The sequence below is a fragment of the Cupressus sempervirens genome, chromosome 3 (genome assembly GCF_028749045.1).
Source record: "Cupressus sempervirens isolate cs-2001-9-10 chromosome 3, ASM2874904v1, whole genome shotgun sequence".
NCBI lineage: Eukaryota > Viridiplantae > Streptophyta > Pinopsida > Cupressales > Cupressaceae > Cupressus > Cupressus sempervirens.
In genome coordinates this window covers 292,055,075-292,075,112 of record NC_143120.1, presented here as the reverse complement: position 1 = coordinate 292,075,112, position 20,038 = coordinate 292,055,075, and the positions used below count along the sequence as shown (strand labels likewise).

At 36.9% G+C, this 20,038-nt stretch overlaps 1 protein-coding gene across 4 annotated transcripts in view; it reads left to right on the top strand.

The window, feature by feature from the left end:
• LOC149566113 (uncharacterized) overlaps nucleotides 1–10,701 on the top strand; it is a 227,600-nt gene extending 216,899 nt beyond the window's left edge. For all 4 annotated transcript variants that reach the window (XR_016362121.1, XM_089819540.1, XM_089819542.1 and 1 more), the window contains one exon: nucleotides 10,041–10,701. Coding sequence is in view for 3 of the 4 variants with exons in the window: in XM_089819540.1 (XP_089675666.1) it covers nucleotides 10,041–10,045 (5 nt within the window). In the remaining variant the exon portion in view is untranslated. The remainder of the gene's footprint in view (nucleotides 1–10,040) is intronic.
• The last annotated feature ends 9,337 nt before the right edge of the window (nucleotides 10,702–20,038 follow it).

The following is a 20,038-nucleotide window of genomic DNA, read 5'->3' as shown; positions in this document are numbered from 1 at the left end:
TGCACTTTCCTCGAGCTGTGCTAACAGGGCTGTCCGCTCTGCTTCCCATGCAATCTGCTGGGTGACAAGTCGGTCGGCCATCTCCTCTCGAGCCTTCTCCGCTGTCTCCCGAGCTTCTTGCCCTGCCTTTGCCCTTCTTCACTCTGTAAGCACCACCTCTGCCAGGAACTTGCTCTGCTCTGCAATGACAGCAAGGCGAGAATGAACATCCTTATCCTTCTGCTCCGCTACTGGTAGAGGGTTTGACACCTGGATCCCTTCATCTACTTTCTCTGCTGCTGCTGTTGGACTTTGATCCTCCACCCCTGGTGATTCCGGTACCTCAACTACCTCCCGAAGACTTGGACTGTTTCATTCTTCCCCTGCTTAGTATTGAATATCTCTGCTATGATTTCATTATGTCGCGCAAAAGTTGAAATTCTGCGATAAACTCCTTTTTAATGTTATCCCAACTGTTTAACTTTTGTGGATCGGTATCAGTAAACCAATCACTTGCCACCCCTCGCAGATTGCCGAAAATTGCCTCATCCATTCGTTTGTATCGGTTATGCCATTGGCCCTCCAAATTGTTTCGCAAGTTTTACAATGTTGGATGGGATAAACTGCTCCATCACCATCAAATTTAGGCAACTTCTCCTTTGGTCCTGCCATCCCGACGCTGACGCTTGGTATCTCGGTAGTTGTGCTATTTGGTGAAGAAGGGTCTCCCTTAAGCGAATCTATCCCTTCTGGAAGTGTATCGTGGACGAAGAGGTCACTCCACTCTCTTGCTCCCTCGGCACTTTGAGCCGTGCAAGTCAATTCTCTTCCATTTGGATTCTCTTCCCTCAGTGAATACAAATTCAAAAACTCCTCCCTTGCTTCTTCCACCGATTCCACCTGCTGTCGAGTTTCTTGCAACAATTCCTCCATGCTTCTGTATCTGTCGGAAATCTTCTAGAACCTCTTGCATTCGGCTTGCTGTGCCAAAATTAGATTTCCTTGTGCTGTGTGTATTTTGTCCTTTTCCTTAAGCTTGTTCCTATTCTTGTTCAGTTGATTCAGCATTACTCTTCAGTCGTGTGCCTTTCCAGGTTCATTGGGCAATGACGCCAAATGTTTACTGTATTGGGGTAAAGAAATCAATGCATATAGACAATAGATCAGAATAGCAGAACTTCTTATATTATTCGCATGCGCCAAAGATAGTACATTATGCTTCTGATATGATGATTACAATGATCCCAAAGGGGGTATATATACATCTCGAGGAACCTTCTCGAAGGGGTCCGTCGACCACATACATGTCGGCTACATAATAAGAACCTTCCTGATACCGACGTAGAACCTTCCCGATATTGACATAGAGCCTTCCTGATACCGACGACATACATCTCGATACACCCTATCGGCCGATACCGATTACATACATCCTGATATCGACGACATGTATCTTGATACACTATTTACTGTCGACACTGTCTGCCCACTCTTCCTTTGGAACTTGCCATCTACCAGTTTCACATCGCAGCCGGTGTGAACTAGTTATGAGTTGTGCCATTAGCAGTTTTGCTTTGCAATTAATAGGTGCTCTAATATAGGCCTTTTCATCATGACTAGAAGTGGGGTTAAATTCTTTAATGTAATAAGAATTTTTCCGCCCTATGTGCCTTGTCTATAAAATATTACGAAATTTTAACATGAAAAACTTCTTTATTTCTTTAATGTTATCCAAGCAAGTATGGATGTTGATATCCCATTTTTGCATCCATTTATCATTTTGCTTCATCAATGTGCTTTTTCACTTGACAAGTTTTTCCTCTACGACTAGCTTGGGCCAGCGATGTGTTTCTAGACCTTGGGTTTTCTTTAAATAGCTTAGCATTCGAACCAATGCGATGACTTCTAATGGAAAGGAACCCAGCTCCGCCAATAAGATCTCATACGGCATCGTGGTCTCGACTTTAAGATTGCATGTGATGAAGTGTTTTTAAATTCTTTCTACTTGTCGCCATTTCTGTTTGGACATACTATCGCCCCACACTTCACATCTGTATAGAATAACCGGAGTGACCAGCAAACCAAAAATAGTTTTCATAGTCATCCAATCCCATAATTCTGCGTTCCTGCACCTGTTTTGTAAAGAATATAATGCCTTCCAACCCCCTTGGATCCTTTTTGATCAGCATGTATCCCAATTGAGTTTGTTATGAAAATCTATGCCCAAGTATTTGTACTAGTCCACAATCTCAAGAGGGTTACCCTCAAACAGAAACTCGTCCTATATACCCCTATTCTTCTTCAGCGAGGAGATCGTAACTTTGGTTTTGCTAGTGTTCACTTTCATTCCCACTTCATGGCAAAAACTTTCTAGTGCTTTCAAGTGTTCTTTTAAACCTTTAGCCGTTCTAGCAAGTATTATGAGATCGTTTGCATATAAGAGCAATATTATCAAAAAGTAGACCAGCTGTACCCTCTCATCATTGGTCTTGTTTATCCATTCTTCTAACTTGTCAATATAGAGCCCAAATAATGTTGGAGATAGCGGACACACTTGCTTAACCTCGATGTTGCTACCAAAATCCTCTAATAGCCCTTCCATCATTATGATATTAGCTTTAACTTGCTCATACAATCTGTGAACAGCAGACCTAAGTTCTTTAGGAACTTCTAACTCTTCTATTCTGTCCCAAATTTTGTTATGTGGCACTGTGGCAAATGCTTTTTCAAAGTCCACAAAACAACAAAAAGCCTTGGCCCCTTGAGCATCCCAAACTTTCTCTATCAAGTATCTAAGAGTGATGCCGTGATCTATAGTAGAGTGTTTCGGTCTAAAGCCTGCTTGCTCTTTTGCTCTTTTGCCTTCTGTTTCAGCCCATTTGCTGATTTTTTTTCTACCATGTTGCTAAATAACTTTTCGAAGAGTGGATTGATCATGATGGTTCGGTAATTAGAAGGGTTGTTTATATCTCCACTTTTGTGGAGTGGGATCACCACACTTGTCCAATTTATAGGGAAGCCTTCTCTATTGACACTATTGAAAATCTTAGTGATGTGTGGTGCCAGGGTTTCAGCATCCCATTTTAAATATTCAGCTTGTAGCCCATCTATATCTTGCACTTTACTAGCAGCTAACCTCCTTATGCCTTGAATAATATCCTTCTGGCTGAATAACTCACCTGTAGTCTTGGTTACCATGGTTCTATGTTCTCCTAAATCACACTCGTAGAGGGTCTTGGCATATTCCAGCCATTTGGTTCATATGATAAAGACATAAGATAAGGATGCAATTAAGAATATGGTTTTCGGCAGTAATGAAGAGCAATCGAAAGTAAAATCACAAGTGGCATCATGTAATTGATGAAGGAAATCATGGAAATAAAATAATGAAACAAATAGGAGTTGAGCAATATTTCCCCAGTACTAAATAACCAATGAATGATAGATATAAATATAGACTTTGATCTGTGGTGTCATTGAGGATTTTCACGATACCTTCTTATACAGCCGGCTGCATACAAATGGTAATTAAAATCAAATGAGGAATGATGTAATTCAACATTAATTGTTTCCAATTATTATACATACTCTAGCCACAATGATAAATATGGGAAGATTGTCAATAAGTGCATAAGGAAGATAATACAATGACAGGATATATGAATGCTGTGTTACAAATTAGCGTCTTCTAGGAGGACATTCTCACAGATGTTTGATGATCAATTCTTATATAATATAGGACAATATGTAAGATACAAGACATGCTATGCTTAAGTCACGATGATGTAAATGGCCAAATGGCAATAGCGTCTTTCATTGGTAAAGTCAAGATCTCGTCAAATGTTGAAAGCGGGTTTGGAAATCCACAGTCACGACAATGAAACATATAGTCTCATCTCAATTAAAGCCATCATGCATTCCAACTCAAGTATACGTGGCTACAAATTCAGGCGGCACTTGAAAATAAAGTAAGACATCTATCCAATGTCGTCAGAGGTTCCAGTTCATATATAATCAATGTATGCTTCACAAAAAGTCCCGATAATATTAAAGGATAAAAGACCAATGCCACTGTAGAAGTTTGGCACAATAGCAATTTAATTGGTGATTTAAATAGACTCTATCCGATTAGATCTTTGATAAGCCTATCCTATTATAAAGGAGAAATATTATCAATCGGTGAATCAATATGTTGCGAGGAAAGGATATTATTGAAACAATTATAATATTTTTAAAGGTATGCGGTCATTGAAGATGCAGCTCTTAGAGATAATCATTATATAAATAATTTTATGTGGAAGAAGTGCAATTTAGTTTAGAAGAGAAGTATCTTTTCAAATTGAAAAGTCATTTTCCTACAACTAACATATAAATAAAAAAAGATATTATTTGAGAAAGTCATTTTCCTACAACTAACAACTAACATATAAACAGTTAGTGGTGAATTAGTAGAGTGGAGGTGTATAAGGGAGAAGTAGAAGAGTGAATCGAAATATTTGAAAAATAAGAATGGTATAAGAGTAAATAAATAAAATGAAATATATATAATCAAAATGAAAATCTGATATATATATATATACACACACACACATCAGAATGGACTGTATATATATTTGTAAATACAACTCTAGGGGCTACCTTGGAACCTATTGAAGAATACTGAGGAAATGGGAAATATACATAAAGGAAGAATCAAATAGATTTAAGAATTGTTTATGGAAAACTAGTGATTATACTTATAACAGTTTGAGGAATGAAATAAAACAGCATCCGTTGATGTTCACAGAGATGACAGATCTCCACAGTGGGGAGTTGGAGCTTCTAGTGAGTTGATGCTCATAAACATAGAGGTTGTAGCCTCTAGTAGGTTGGAGCCTACAAACCAATTTGTAAAAGATTAAGTTCATATATAAAAAGCAATTATTTGCTGTGGTTTTCTCTCGCATTGGGTTTCTACGTAAATCTTGTGTTCATGTGCCAAATTGTTCATTACAGTATTTGAAGTTATTGTTTGGTTTAAAGTTTAAAATGACAAAAGTTGTAATTATACTAATTCACCCCCCCTCTCAATATAATTGTGTGCTCTTCAATTCTCACCTCTTCACTTCATCCTTCAATTCTCACCTCTTCACTTCATCCAACATCAATGAGGCTATTAGATGCATGAATAGTAGCGGGATTTCAAATGAGGAAGGGTTCCAGGTGGAGCTCTTCAAGCTCAGTATTTTGACTTTGGGCTCCTTTCTCATGGTGCTCTTTAGAAAGGTGATTTGCATTGACTTTCCAGAGTCTTGGTCACGACATATTATCTATCCGATTCATAAGTCCGGGTTGGCCTTATACCTAGACAACTACAAGACCGTCATGACTGGGCATGCATTTGCCAAACTCTATGCCACTGCGCTGAATATTATTTTATCTAGAGAGCTTGATGGGAGGCACTGTTGGGTTGGGGGACAAGCTGGTTTCTGCACTAATTTTCAGACCATGGACCATATTTTGACTCTTCTTGTTATCATTGAGGAGGCTCAATGCTGCTTTGTGAACTTTTACAAAGCTTTTGACTTTGTCCCCTGGACAAATCTCATCCAACGGATTAGGGACATTGGGATTTCTGAGAATTGCTTGGGGGCTAATATGAGACTTTACGAGAGTCTTGTTGGCAGATTTACGACTCTGTAGGGGTTCTCAGATCTCATTTAGAGCACCAGTAGGGTGAAACAAGGGTGCCCCTTCTCCTCTACTTTGTTTGGTATCTACATTGACGAGCTCGAGGCTTTTCTTTTGGACTTTGCGTTCGCTGGTGATAGTTGTTACTTACACCAGGTTCTAATAGCCATTTAGTTTTTGTTGATGATGTAGTTTTATTGGCTTCTTCCTTGGAGGGGCTCCAATGATTTCTTGATGGTTTCACTCCCTTCAGTAACTTGTGGCAGTTAGTTGTGAACTTAGGCAAGCCCCAAGTGATTGTCTTCAATTGTTTGAAAACTTCACATCTCCATTTCTACATTTAGGGCACAAAGATCGAGATCACTCTTTCGTATACTTACTTGGGGGTTAACTTCTCCAGACCCCGTTTCACTATGAGACTTGCCATGCAACCCCAAGTGAATAAGGGGCTTGATTCCCTAGCTATGCTTGAGAGACAATGCTTTAGACATCACTTTTAGGATAACACAACCAAGATGGCCCTCTTTAACTACTTGGTTAGATCTACCGTCCTCTACGACTCCATTGTATGGAGGGGCCTCTCTCTTGGAGTCTGATTGGGCTTCAGTTGAGTCTTTACCCTCCTTCGGTGTATAATTAGACGTTATTTTTCTACTTCCCCTAGTATTATCTTGGCTGAGTTTAGGGCAAATCCTTTCAGGCTTGGGACTATCTTTGACTTGGTTTGGTTTCTCCATTGGCTTCAAGAATTTGCAGTCTCCATTAAGGGTTGCCTCAGGTACTCTTACTTGGTTTATTGCTCTTCTAAGGTGTTTAATTGGTAAGATTCGGCTAGAAGAGCTTGTTGCTATTTTTTGCAGGTGTGTTCTCTCCTTGGTTTAATTGGGATTGAGATGGATTGTCTTCCACCCTTTCATTTCCCCTTGGATGCCCCTACTCACCTTCTTTCGTCTTGGCAAGGGATGAATGAGCATACCAGACTTGATATCTATAGGTAGTATATTACCACGACATGGAGAAACCCTCTGGGGGGACTCTACCCGAGGATGTCCTTTTGTGCAGAGCACTACATGACTATTCAGGATGGAATTATTGTACACCCTTGGTATCTCACTTGTCATTGGGTTGATGCCCTATGTATCTCTCTGGGTTCTTTTTCTAGTTGACTCCCACCGACTTCGTATTCAAACTAATCACCAGATTGACAGAGATGATAGGATTTGCCGCCTCTGCCCCATTTGGGAGGCGGAGAGTGAGGCCCAATTGATCTTTCACTGTCCCATCTACTGTGAAATCAAGGTGAGGTTTGACTGTCTCTTCATAGAGTGCAGGTCCTTCGCCTCTTTCTTCAGCTACACAAATCAGTGGTGCCTTTCCCTCAACCTTCAAGAGGTCTTGTGACTTAATGACCATAGCTTAGAGTCCCTGTTTTGCTGAGGCAGACCCCTAACTTGCTCATCACCTCTTTCTTCAAGCCTGGGTCTCCTGTCTAGGGGAAGAAGTATTTGCTCAATTGTGTCAATTTGGGTCACTCTAGGTCTGTGAGGCCTTGCAAGGGGTGCACTCAACAACTTTATTCTTCTTCCAACAGATCCTCCAGACACTTTGGGACTCATCCTTTCTCTAGACCTTACCCTTCGATTGGGGCCTACTTCTCGCACATGGGGAGTATTTAGTTTTTCTGGCTTTGTTCCTTGCTTGTTCTTTTCATTCTTTTTCGTGGACACCATTTAGTGCTCCCACTATTGGTTGTTGCCTTGTTGCACTCTTTGTAGTCCCTTGGACCCTCGTGGTCTCTAGTTGGACGTTAATTAATTTACCTCATCTTTTCCAATTCTCTCTCATGCCTCCTTTATTGCTAGTGATGTAGGAGCATCTTGGGTTATTTGACAATCTTGCATCAACCAAAAATATTTCCTATTTATTGTTCTTGTCTGTCGTTCATGGAATGACCTTTGTTGTTCATGGCATTTCTTTCGGTGCAGTTGGTTATTTATTGAGGACATATTGTGGATCACTCACCTATGTTTGCGGAACTTCATTTGATCTCGTGAAAGAGTTAGCCTTTCTCTTTGCTCATAGCCTGTTCATTTCTTGGCATGTCGAGTAACATGTGGTTATTTGCTTCTAGGTGGTTTATGTGATGCCGAGGCTTTCCATTGCCTTGTGGATCTTTTCTTGGATCGTGTGTGGATCTGTCTTTGATCCTACGGATGTTAATTTTCTTAATTGTGTGGTCGCTGATATTCCTTTTTTGGGCAGGACCTATAATTTGTAATAATTGTATTTGTTAGGCCGACTTGTGATCTTGTTGGCTATACATTTGAGATCTAGGATTAGAGCAGTAAGCAATTAAGATGGTAGAAGAAAGATAATGCGGATTTGGCTCTGTAAGCTTGAGCTTTTAAGCTTGATGATTTTAATTTGGATGTATATGGCTGCAACTAGGTAGGTTTTATGCGTGGCACATGTAAAGAAAATTGTCCCAGCAATTCTGCATTGGATTCAATATAAATTGACATGTCTTTCATAATTGTGTTGCCTTCCATGTGTAACTCTAGCAAGGGTCATTGGTGGGTAATGTTTTGGCCCCCTCCCTTGGGTCAGCTAGCTCATCAACTTGGTGTGGTTTTGATTAGCTGATGTATCATTCAATACACAGAGGTGTCATCACATTGGCAATAATGGGTTGTCATGCAGTGCATGCTACTTTAGTAATAATGCTTTTTCGCTTGCGCAACACATGGACTTGGCAATGCAAAGATTCAGGCGTATGCAAATAACTTGGATGCTCTGATACCATGTGAGAAAACCTAGTCAGAAACAAATGAAGCAGAATAATATTACACATGGCAATGTCGTTCTTCTACATCTTTTTCAATTAAATACATTACATATTTATAAGATTACCATATCTTATTTTTTAGAAAACTCACAAACAACTTTCCTAATATTTTGAGCTGTTTTAATAACTCAATACAAACACATATGTACCACTAATGTAGTAACTTATTCAACAAACAACAAATCTGATTATTTTATGTATCCTATGATGTAATCTTTCCAATAGGTGTTTAGAAAACATGAATGCTTTATTCAAGCTTTAAATTGTACACTATCTTGTTTAACATCCTTTTTTAAGTGATATAATTCTTTATTAAGTTCTATATTCTATGAGGAAATCGATTTTTTTGTTTGATGGATCAGGAAATCATTTATTTAGTCTTCTAAGGACTGCTTTGACTTAGAATTTTATACCAGCTTGGTTCTAACCACACGATCTTTGCAAAATTCTTCACTTCACTGGTTTTTCTCTTGGTTCCTATCAATGTAAAACTAAATCAACAATATTAAAGATTTTTTTTTTTTTTGCTCTCATATATTCATAGTGTTATATATGTTGATGACTGTGAGTGAGTATTATTGTTTGCCGTTTATTCTAGGTCAGGCTTTTCTAATTAGAAGATTATTATTGTATTTGGCACTCACATACCATGAATACTCAGGTTCCAAGTTTATCAAACTGTTGTTTGTTTTTTTATCTACTATCTGGCATTTTTTTTGTTTAAGAGTTAAATATGTTTGTTTCAGACATTGTCCTGTTTGAGGCCTATAACTTTTATAGCAGTAGTTTACACTGGTATCTCCTTGTAAATGACTCGAGGTTTTAAGGTTATCTATGAATATAAATTTTATCTTTACCTAATATTCTAAAAAAAAATCACTTTCATTTCAGTAAAGGAAGCTATAAAAAAGTCTTTGCAAAATTTGGATGAAACATAAGGAAAAGAAATACAAATTGTAGAAAAGTGACATAAGTTTGCAAAGACATCTCTACCCAAGGAGTTGCATCCCAAAGCTTGCTTTCCTCATGTTACATATCTTTTTTAATATGTAGTGTCTTTTTAAGTTTTTTTTCTTACAAATCTTGTCAACTTGGGACTAACATACTCATCAATCTTTTGAGTTAAAGTACATAGGTGGATATTAATGTGAAGTAAAAACCTCAACAAGGGAAGTGCGACTGTTGTATTGTAGTCTGTAATTTTTGAAACAATAAAAAAAGTCACAAAGCAAGAGGACACGTAACACAAAAGCATGCCTAAGTGATGACTGTACCCAAGAGGATGGTTATAAACATCAACCTGGGGTCTTGCACCTTAAAGTGTGCACTTAGAGAAGTACTAGGATAAAAGAGTTGTAGGTTCTGAGAATCAACTACAATAGATTTGTTTTTATTCCTTAAGCTGCTTGTCTAATGTCCGCAACTAAAACTTTTAATTTAGCATGAAGAAGATTAATTTAATTTTGTAATTTCAGACTACTCAGCTTTGTGGAATAATTTAAATTTGACGATTATTAATCCATGGAAGAAAATGTCATTGAAACAGGTTGATAATTGGGAGGAACTGGGAGGAAATTTGTACAACACAGTGAGTGAATGCATTGTTGCAAGGATGTGTAGTTTAAATAATGACTCTCAAATTGGGAGTTATTTCAGTAAGATAATCAGGAAATTGTAATCATTGTGCCTAAAAGGGTGCATTCATAATGGATGACAGGGTACTTTTGCAATGTTGTGTTTTACTTCTACCTTTGGCCTATTAAATTTTGAGAAAATTGTTCTGCCATCTAGAGCTGGGGTCAACAGGATGCCTTTTTATGCATATGTTTTGTTGTCTGTATTTAGTAATTTCCTATTCAGATAGAGCAATAATAGTTTCTTATTGAAATGGAGCAAGGGTTTTTTAAACATGAATTAGACATTTATCTGGCTATAATTGGTTCCGAGTTTTGTCGGGGCAGATCAAAGTTATAGCGTGGACCAAGGAATACATCATTTAAGAGACTTCCAATATACCAAATAATGTAGGGTTTCCAGCCCTCCATTTTATTTTCTTTATGTTTTTAGTGCAATAAATTTAGTTGCAATCAAGTAGGTCAGTCCCATATAATAAACATTTCAATGTTTCCGAAGCAATCTAAAGCTAGGAGCTCAATGTATTAATCAAGAACAAAGGCATGTTAAATGTTCCTTTTTTGTGTTTATAATTTGATCTTCTCAAATTTAACTTTAAATCACCAGTCTCTCTGGATAGAGATCCACTTGACAAGGTCTTTGATAATTATTTCTCTGCAATTATTAATCCTTATGGTTCATTTTTGTTGAAGAGTTCTCTTAATTTATTTCAAACAATGTAATGGACCGAAGCTGAGATTAGTTATTATTTGTTGTAATTAATTATTTTGTGTTGTAGGCTTATCCAAGACCTCTCATCTAAGAGGCTCACAAGTTACCATTGTGTTGTAGGCTCTTGCCTTTCCAAAACAACACATTTGCTTCATTATAGATCTTCAAACTAATTTATGTAACTCATACTTACCATTTAATACTAACCAAAAGAGTCATCAAAAAGTTTACAATTTGTTTTGCAGTAACAAATTATGCATCTGCATTTATTTCTTTTCCTCATTTTACATATAGGTTTTGAATTGCTAGATGTTGCTTGCATCATTGCCAATTCACCAATAACTTATAGTGTCCCCAATCATACCAATGAGAATGTGAATAATTTGAGTAATGGAGAAATAACAAATATGAGATGTATGGAAAGATGCTTTGAGCAAGTGACTAGCTTTACTAAGGTAACGTGAATAATTTGAGTAATGGAGAAGTAACAAATATGAGATGTATGGAAAGATGCTTTGAGCAAGTGATTGGCTTTACGAAGGTTTTACTTTGGTTGGGTTTGCATGTCTTTGGTAATGCTATTGATTTCCCCTACTCTTGTTTAAATAACACTTAATTGCAAGATTCCTTACTTCTATTGCATATTATTTAGTCCTTTACGCTTTAAGAATAATGTTTTTCTCTATACATATGATAGATAATTTTAGTGGCTACTTTCTTGATGATTAAATGATTATCTAGATATGTAAGCAAATTACACCAAAAAATGCCTTTATAAGTCATTAAAATAGGTCATGAGGTAGATCACCTATCCTTAATATTATTTTTCCTTTTGAAGATTTTGACAATGCATGTAAGTGGCTTGATACCTTTACTCTTGTTGGATAGTTTTTGTGTGGAAAACCCTTTGAGAACATGCCAGTGAGTTGGATCATTTCCATTTGGATCCCTCAGAGGGTTTGAATGAAAGCTTTGTAAGATATTATGAGGGGTTGCATTGTTCTTTTCTTTTTCTCATTTATTTTCTAGATGATATATTCTCAAAGAAAATTATGAGCATCACCCTTGGTGTATTTGCACCATGTTGTTAGTCTTCATCTTAGGCTTGAGATTTTCTTGTTTCTTGGGCTTATGCCCTTTGATTCCTTGTTTGGGTAATCTAAAAGCTTCCCTTGCCTTTTTTGGCATTTTCTTGATTGAATTGTGATCCAGGTGGATCCAGAGAACTTGAAAATTCAATCTCAAAATCTCTCAAATTTAGCATTTGTACAAAGAGCTCTGAAAATTGAATCCGATGTAGTTTGAATGGGTGAAAAAGGAATTCGTGCAAAAGTTATGCTTGGTCAAAGTTTCGGTCAAACAAGCGAAACAAGGGTTGACCAAAATGGTAAAATTTGACCATCTCAAAAGTAGTCAACAATGGATTTCAAATTAAAGAGCTCGTCAAGAGCTTTCCAATGACGTTCGTTTTGTCAAAAATGAAGTTCGTATGTGGAAGATATGCTTGTTTGAAGATAATAAAGAGATTAAGTCAAAATGATGACATCAACATGACATTAGTAGGTACAGTAAACAACTGGATGCAATGGACTAGTAACGATTTGACACATGTCAAGATTTGAACAAACATAGAAGTGCCACGTGGATTGGATGACTGATCGGTTGGTTTTCTTAAAAAGAAATTCAGTTATGAGTTTTGAACTCATATCCTCCCATATGCAAATTTCCCTCCATACCACTAGACCACCCACAAATCTTGGGATTTGAGTGGTAGGTAATTTTATTTATTGCTTACGAATAATGCATTAAACCAAGTAGTTTGAACATTCAACCATTGCCCTTTCTATTATTCCTTCATGCCAATGAGTCGCCCATGATTTTTGGCATTGAATTAGGGATAGTATAAATTTTCTATTTGGTGGCCAGATTAGATAAGTTTAATTTTGAAAGATTGATAATTCTTTCAAAATTTATATGTACCGTTATTTAAAAGACAATGTTTTGTTTAGAAGATTGGTTGATGTATATGGGAGATATGAAAAATTTAGATGAATAATATGGTTATCACCATAATAAGTAAAAACTTGTGTAAAAGGGGAGTTATTCTTCTTTGGAAGACAATTTAGTCCTTGGGGAAAATAAAAGTCTTGAAGAATTTTAGAGAGAAAATTGTTGTAAAGGAAGGAATAATTTTTCCTTGTGAGAGAATTTGTAAGCACAAAGGCGTTGTGTATTGTCTTCAAGTGCATAGAAGAGACTGTGAATGCTTGAAGCTTGGATTCTGTAACAAAGTGTTTTGCTTGGCAGAATTAATAAAGCGGTCGCTCGATTGAGAAGCGGACCCAAAGACGCAGTCCTACTCGGATGAACTCCGTATCAAATTGTTTGTCTCTTTATTCTCTTTTCTATTTAAGTTTCTTTTATTATTATTCATTTTTATGTACATTAAACACATTATTAAATTAAGTGTTCAAACTTTAATCTTCTTGTAATTTCAATGGTTTAAAGTACATACCATGCAATTATTGCCTGGATCGAGGATTAAATTTGTATTTTGGATTAAGTTATAAAACTTGTAAATCCTAGTTTATAGATCAAGTTGGTATTAGAGCTTGTTTTGTAGTGAAATTGCAGGTGGTGAATGTTAACCAAGTTGAAGTTGAAACAAGGAGCAGGTGAATTTGTAGAGTTCAATCCAAAGATTGAGAAAAGAAGAATTTTCACGAGTCATGGCATCTGAACAAAATCATCTTGAGTTCAATGCAGAAGCCTTTGAGTGAGCTTTTTTGGAATTGAAGGCTTTGGTGGACATTTTTCTTCAAGAAAGGCAAGAACAACAATTGAGAAATGCAGACAAGGCTAGGAAGAAGGAATAAGCTAAATCTTCATCCAAAGATGAAAAGAACAAAGGAGTAGGAGGTGGTAGTGACCCTCTTGAACATCCATCCCCATCTTCTTCATCTTCTTCATCCTCTTCTTCTTCTTCTAAGTTGTTTACTTCTAAAAAGAAACATGTGAAGAGACCCTTTTTAAAGCTTGATGTGAAGTTTGATTTGCTTGTATATAGTGGTGAATTGGATGTAGAAAAACTAGATAATTGGCTTAAGCAGATTGAAGTGTACTGCAAGGTTCAAAATATTTTGGATGATTCTTTCAAAATCCAGCTAGTTGCTCTCAGAATGGGAGGTACTGCATTACTCTGGTGGGAGAGTAAAATTCAAGATGATCTTGCTACACATGGTAAAATCATTTCATCTTTGTATGAATTTACTTTTGCTTTGAAGAAACAATTTTATCCTTTGGGTCATATGCAACAAGCCATTATGGATTGGCAAAACTTGAAACAAGGTAAAGGGTAATATGTGCAAGAGTATACATAGGTGTTTAGGAAGAAGGCTTTAACTCTTGGAATTTCTCTTTATACACAAGATACTTTGTTTTCTATTAAGGAAAACAAGTTCTGAGGGGTGCTTGAAACCCTTTACAGATCAAATAATTTTCAATGAAGCCCAAACATAAATACAAAATTTCTGTGGTGAAACAAGTTGCCCACCAAAACAAGGTGACCAGGGTGGCCTCACAGATGACATAGTGCTCTACTACCACCTAAACAAGTTTTGAACGAGATGTTGAAACCCCATGGTTGCAAAAGAAGACATTTAGTCTAGAACCATGTCAAACTACAAGACAACAGGGCAAAAGACTAGGAGAACCAAAACAAAAAGGGACAACATCAAAAATAATAGGTGAGCACCAGGTTAAGAAAATTGAGCCTCAAGATTTACATTTCAGTCCCATCTTTTGAGAATGTAAAGACATATCAAATGATGGATTGGAGGGCTTGACCTTTTTTCCTTTTACTGTTGTCCATCTATCCTCCACCTTCCCAATAGCCTTTTACCAAGCAAAGTCATCCACATCACATCCAGCCCCCAAAACCCTCTCAGCAAGAGAAGAAATACCACCACCGCACGAAAGAGCGGTAACATCTCCCTCCTGAGATAGAGCTACAAGAGAGGCAACAATTGAATCAACAATTGTAGCATCCGAACGAGGGACATCTATATTGGTCATCGTCGTAGGGGAAACATTTAAATAATTAGGAACAATAGAATCCACCACCAAAGAATCTTGAGAAGAATCAACCAACCCATCCCCAACAGGTAGAGCTTTCTAAACCGTGTAGTGATCATTTGAAACCTCCATCCACTAAGAAGGTGACTTTTGCGATCCAACCTTTCTAGAGGAGCAACACGCAACAAGGTGGCCAATCTTATGACATTTCTTGCATCTAAAGGGAATACCTTCATAATCAAGAAGTTGAATCCAAGAGCCATTAGGGGAGGCCAACTTAATCATTTTTGGGAGCCCCTTAGAGACATCTATCTCCACAAGAATGCGAGCATACGTCGTCTGAAACACATTGGAAGATGCAGTATCAACCAACAAAAAATCTCCTAGGGCCTCCCCCACAGCCTCCAAGATAGAATCCAGACATAAGTGAAGGGGAAGATTAGGCAAACTTACCCACAGAGGAATCTTATTCAAGGATTCAGTTGATGAATCAAAATTTACATACGAAGGCTTGGCCATCAAGGGGAACCTCTCCTCCCAAGAGAAACCACGACATAGGATGACATTTCTATCTTTAGTAGTAGCAAATTTCACAATGAAAAAGCCTGTTGCCACAGGGTAAATATGGATTAAATTGGACATGATAAGCTCCCAATATTTGGAAATCCAAGCGTGCAGGTCTGACAAAGAGGGCCAAAAATCCCTAAAATGAAAAATAGCAGTTGTAGAGGAGTCGTCCTCCACATAAGTGGAAATCTCATCAACAATATTAGACTCTAGATTGATCACGATTGGGTTACTTAACAACAACATGCACAACAGCACGGGGCCCTGGACACACATCCTGACTGCCAAGACCAGCCTCATAGGCAGTCACATCAGCATAAGAAATGACTGATCTACCCACAACACTAGGGGAATGAAGAGTAGGAACCACAGGAGAAGTCCAACCCGAACCGTAGCAGAGGGGTTGCCCCCCACCAAGGGCAAAAACCTTTTTCCATTGACTGCCTGAGAAAGGGTGGTAGAAGACTAGCAAACACATCCTGCAAAGGTGTCGCCATCAAAGGAAGCTGGAGCAGACGAAATGAGAGCATTCATGGGAGGTATCATAGGAAAAAACTGGGATAAATAAAAAGTTAGATGTTTTGGATTAGACAAGGTACTTTGCTAAACTATATGGGTGGAATGCATTCTTATTTGAGACATACAATATTGATGTTTAGTCCTAACTTTGATGAAGTATGTGTTCAAGCAACCCATATTGAAGCAGGTGGAGGGAACACAAGTTTCAGTTCAAAGAAGGAATTTGTTCCACTTGAAGGACACAAGAAGGGTAAGAAAGCAACCACTGTGAGGAAAGATGAAGGTGAAAAGCCTACTTGTTCACATTGTTAGAAGAAATGGCATGCAGATGCAAAGTGCTAGAAACTGCATCCTGAATTGAAACCAAAGTGGTTTAAGAAGGATCACAAAGGAAAGCAAAATACTACAACTGTTGTTCAAAATCTTGGATCAGATTCTGATAATGAAACAAAAATATCAGTTGTGGGTTTGAAAGGTAAAGCTTTTGTTGATTTTACCACGAATGTTTCATGTTCTATTTCGAAAAGTCGTGATGTTTCTAAAGATAGTGAAAGGTGTGAACTTTTTCATATAAGGGTGATTTCGAAGAATACTAAAATTGACACATTGATAGATAGTGGATCCCAAGTTAATTTGATTTCAGAAGAAATTGTTAAATAGTTGGGATTGGAAACTAACCCACATAAGAGACCTTATCCATTAGGTTGGGTGTGCAATGATAACATATTGCAAGTAACTAGGCAATGCAAGTTAAAATTTGCAATAACATCCAAATACATATAGGAGGTTGACTTTGATGTGGTACCACTAGGCATATGTGGGATTGTGTTGGTAGCCCTACTTATATGATAGTAAAGCTATCCTCTACATGGAGCATAATAGGTATCATTTTTTTAAGGATGAGATTGAATACATTATAAAGGCTCATCATATGAAGCAGGAAGGATCAATTGTAAATATAGGCCATTTGAAAATGGTTGTAAATGCAAGCAGTAGACTGAATCTCATGTCTGCTACAACAAGTGAGGATCAAGTGCAAGCAGAATCAAATCTTCGGCAAGTGATGAGAAAACATGATTTGAATGATTCATTTTCTAACGGTATTCCTGTGCAGGTGATCCAGACAATTGATACTTTTTCCATTTCATCAGTTTATTCAATGTTGTTGCTTCTTTTTCTACTAGTTGGTACTATGTGTGTGTGTTGGATGTAATGATGGCTATTGGTGGATGTATGGTAAATTGTGTTAGTAATGTTGTTTTTGATGAGTTAGATATTCAAAATTCTAACATGGTACACAAGTGATACTAGACAATGAGGCAAACATGCCCTCACTTTCATTCTACGTAAAAATAGACTTTTGGAGGTCCAAAAGCTTTTTAGTGGGGAGGAATGATCCAGGTGGATCTAGAGAATTTGAAAATTTCAATCTCAAAATCTCTCAAATTCAGCATTCATACAAAGAGCTTTGAAAATTGAACTCGATGCAGTTTGAATGGGTGAAAAAGGAGCTCATGTGCAAAAGTTATACTTGGTCAAAGTTTGGGTCGTACAGGCGAAACAAGGGTTGACCAAAAAGTAAAATTTGACCATCTCAAAAGTAGTCAACAATGGATTTTAGATTAAAGAGTTCGTCAAGAGATTTCCAATGGCATTTGTTTTGTCAAAAATAGAGTTCGTATGTGGAAGATATGCTTGTTTGAAGATAGTCAAGAGATTAAGTCAAAATGATGATGTCAATATGACATTAGCAGGTACAATCAACAACTAGATGCAATGGACCAGTAACAATTTGACACATCTTAGGATGTGAACAAACATAGAAGTGCCACATGGACTAGATGATTGATCGGTTGGTTTGCTTAAAACAAAATTTAGTTGTGAGTTTCGAACTCATATCCTCCCATATGAAAATTTCCCTCCATACCACTAGACCATCCACAAATCTTGGGATTTGAGTGGGCGGTAGTTTTATTTATTGTTTATGAATAATGCGGTAAACCAAGTAGTTTGAACATGCAACCACTCCCCTTTCTATTATTCCTTCATGCCATTGAGCTGCCCATGATTTTTGGCATTGAATTAGGGATAGTATAAATTTTCTATTTGGTGGCTAGATTAGATAAGTTTAATTTTGAAAGATTGATAATTCTTTCAAAATTTATATGGACCATTATTTAAAACATATGTTTTGTTTAGAAGATTTATTGATGTATACAGAAGATATGAGAAATTTTGATAAATATTATGGTTATCACCATAATAAGTAAAAACTTATGTATAAAAGGGGAGTTATTCTTCTTTGGAAGACAATTTAGTCCTTGGGGCAAAAAAAAGTCTCGAAGAATTCTGGAGAGAGAAAATTGTTGTAAAGGAAGGAATATTTTTTCCTTGTGAGAGAATTTGTAAGCACGAAGGTGTTGTGTATTGTCTTCAAGTGCATAGAAGAGATTGTGAATGCTCGGGGCTTGGATTATGTAACAAAGTGTTTTGCTTGGTAGAATTAATAAAGTGGTCCCCCGATTGAGAAGTGGACCCAGAGACGTAGTCCTACCCAAACAAACTCTGTATCAAATTGTTTGTGTCTCTTTATTCTCTTTCTTATTCTCTCATCCATTTAAGTCTCTTTTATTATTATTCTTTGTTATGGACATTAAACACATTATTAAATTAAGTGTTTAATCTTTAATCTTCTTGTAATTTCAACAGTTTAAAGTACATACCACACAATTACTACCTAGATCAGGATTAAATCTGTATTTTGGATTAAGTTGTAAATCCTAGTTTATAGATCAAATTGTAACCTTTTGATGCATATTGTTAAGTTTTGAACAACCTTTTTGGCTTTGTCTATAGACAAGGGTTTGTGTTAGGCTTGACCTAAGGGCCTCAAGGTTTCTATTGAAATCTAGATAGAAGACTAAAACTTCTCCCGAAGGGCAACACATCTTGAATTGTCGAATACTTTCTATTGGTACCTATTCTTTTATTACATCATTTGGGACTACACTCTAGTTACCCAATGCCCCAAGCTAGCTACAAATCGTGTTGGTGATTCTCCTCTAAGAATAAAGACAATTGGGGCACTATAGGTAATATAAAGAATAATCGTTATGATGGAGTCAAAGCCTTGATCTTAATGATTCGTAATAGTTGGTCTTTGGGTTGTAGGCATCAAAGCTTACCATGAAGGCAAAAGAGAGCAACCACTTTTGCCCAAGTGGGTGCTAGATGCTCATTTGATCTTGTTCATGAATTTAGGGTAACAAACTTGTGCTAGGTAAGCACTAATTTAATGGGTCACTTGTTTAGTTGTCATGTTGTGATTTGGTTGAATGATTCACATTGGACCTCCAAAAGAAGTATGAAAGTCTTGAGGGGATTGATAGATATATTTGTTGCTTAGCTCCTACCTCACATGATTTTATTTTCTTGCAATATTTTACATTTTATATGTATCAAAAGGAAATACAACTCACATCAATAAATATTCCCAGATTATTATATTACTTGATCACAAGTGTTAAAATCAGTTTTTTGGCTTTGGTAGTTTGTGGTGTCATTTAACAGTAAGTTATGCTTTTCATAGCCACTTAGAGAAATGTTGAGATGGGGTTAATACTTTCATCTCCTTTAGGTGGCAACACCATTTAGTTCAAAGGTTGTGGTCCAATTTTTGCATTATGGGTCCTCTTCAATAAATACTTTTTGGGGGTTAGTCAATATTTATAATTCCAAACTCCAGTGGAAAATCTAATGTCCAAACTCATATTACTAAAGCTCTTTTTATGGATTATGTATGGTAGATTAAATTTGGTTGAGTTGGCTTCTAATAAATATGGCAACTTTCCTATGTGGTTGATAATTAGCAACCAAGAAAGAGACATGGTATTATATGTGTGATAAATAAGATATGCTTTTTTAATCCATTGTTAGTCACTATCAGTCTAATTGTTTGTAGCATACATAGAGAAATGTGTAGTTTGGTGTTGAAATGGTTCTTGATTAACTTGATAGGGCGATGTTGCATAAACCCAC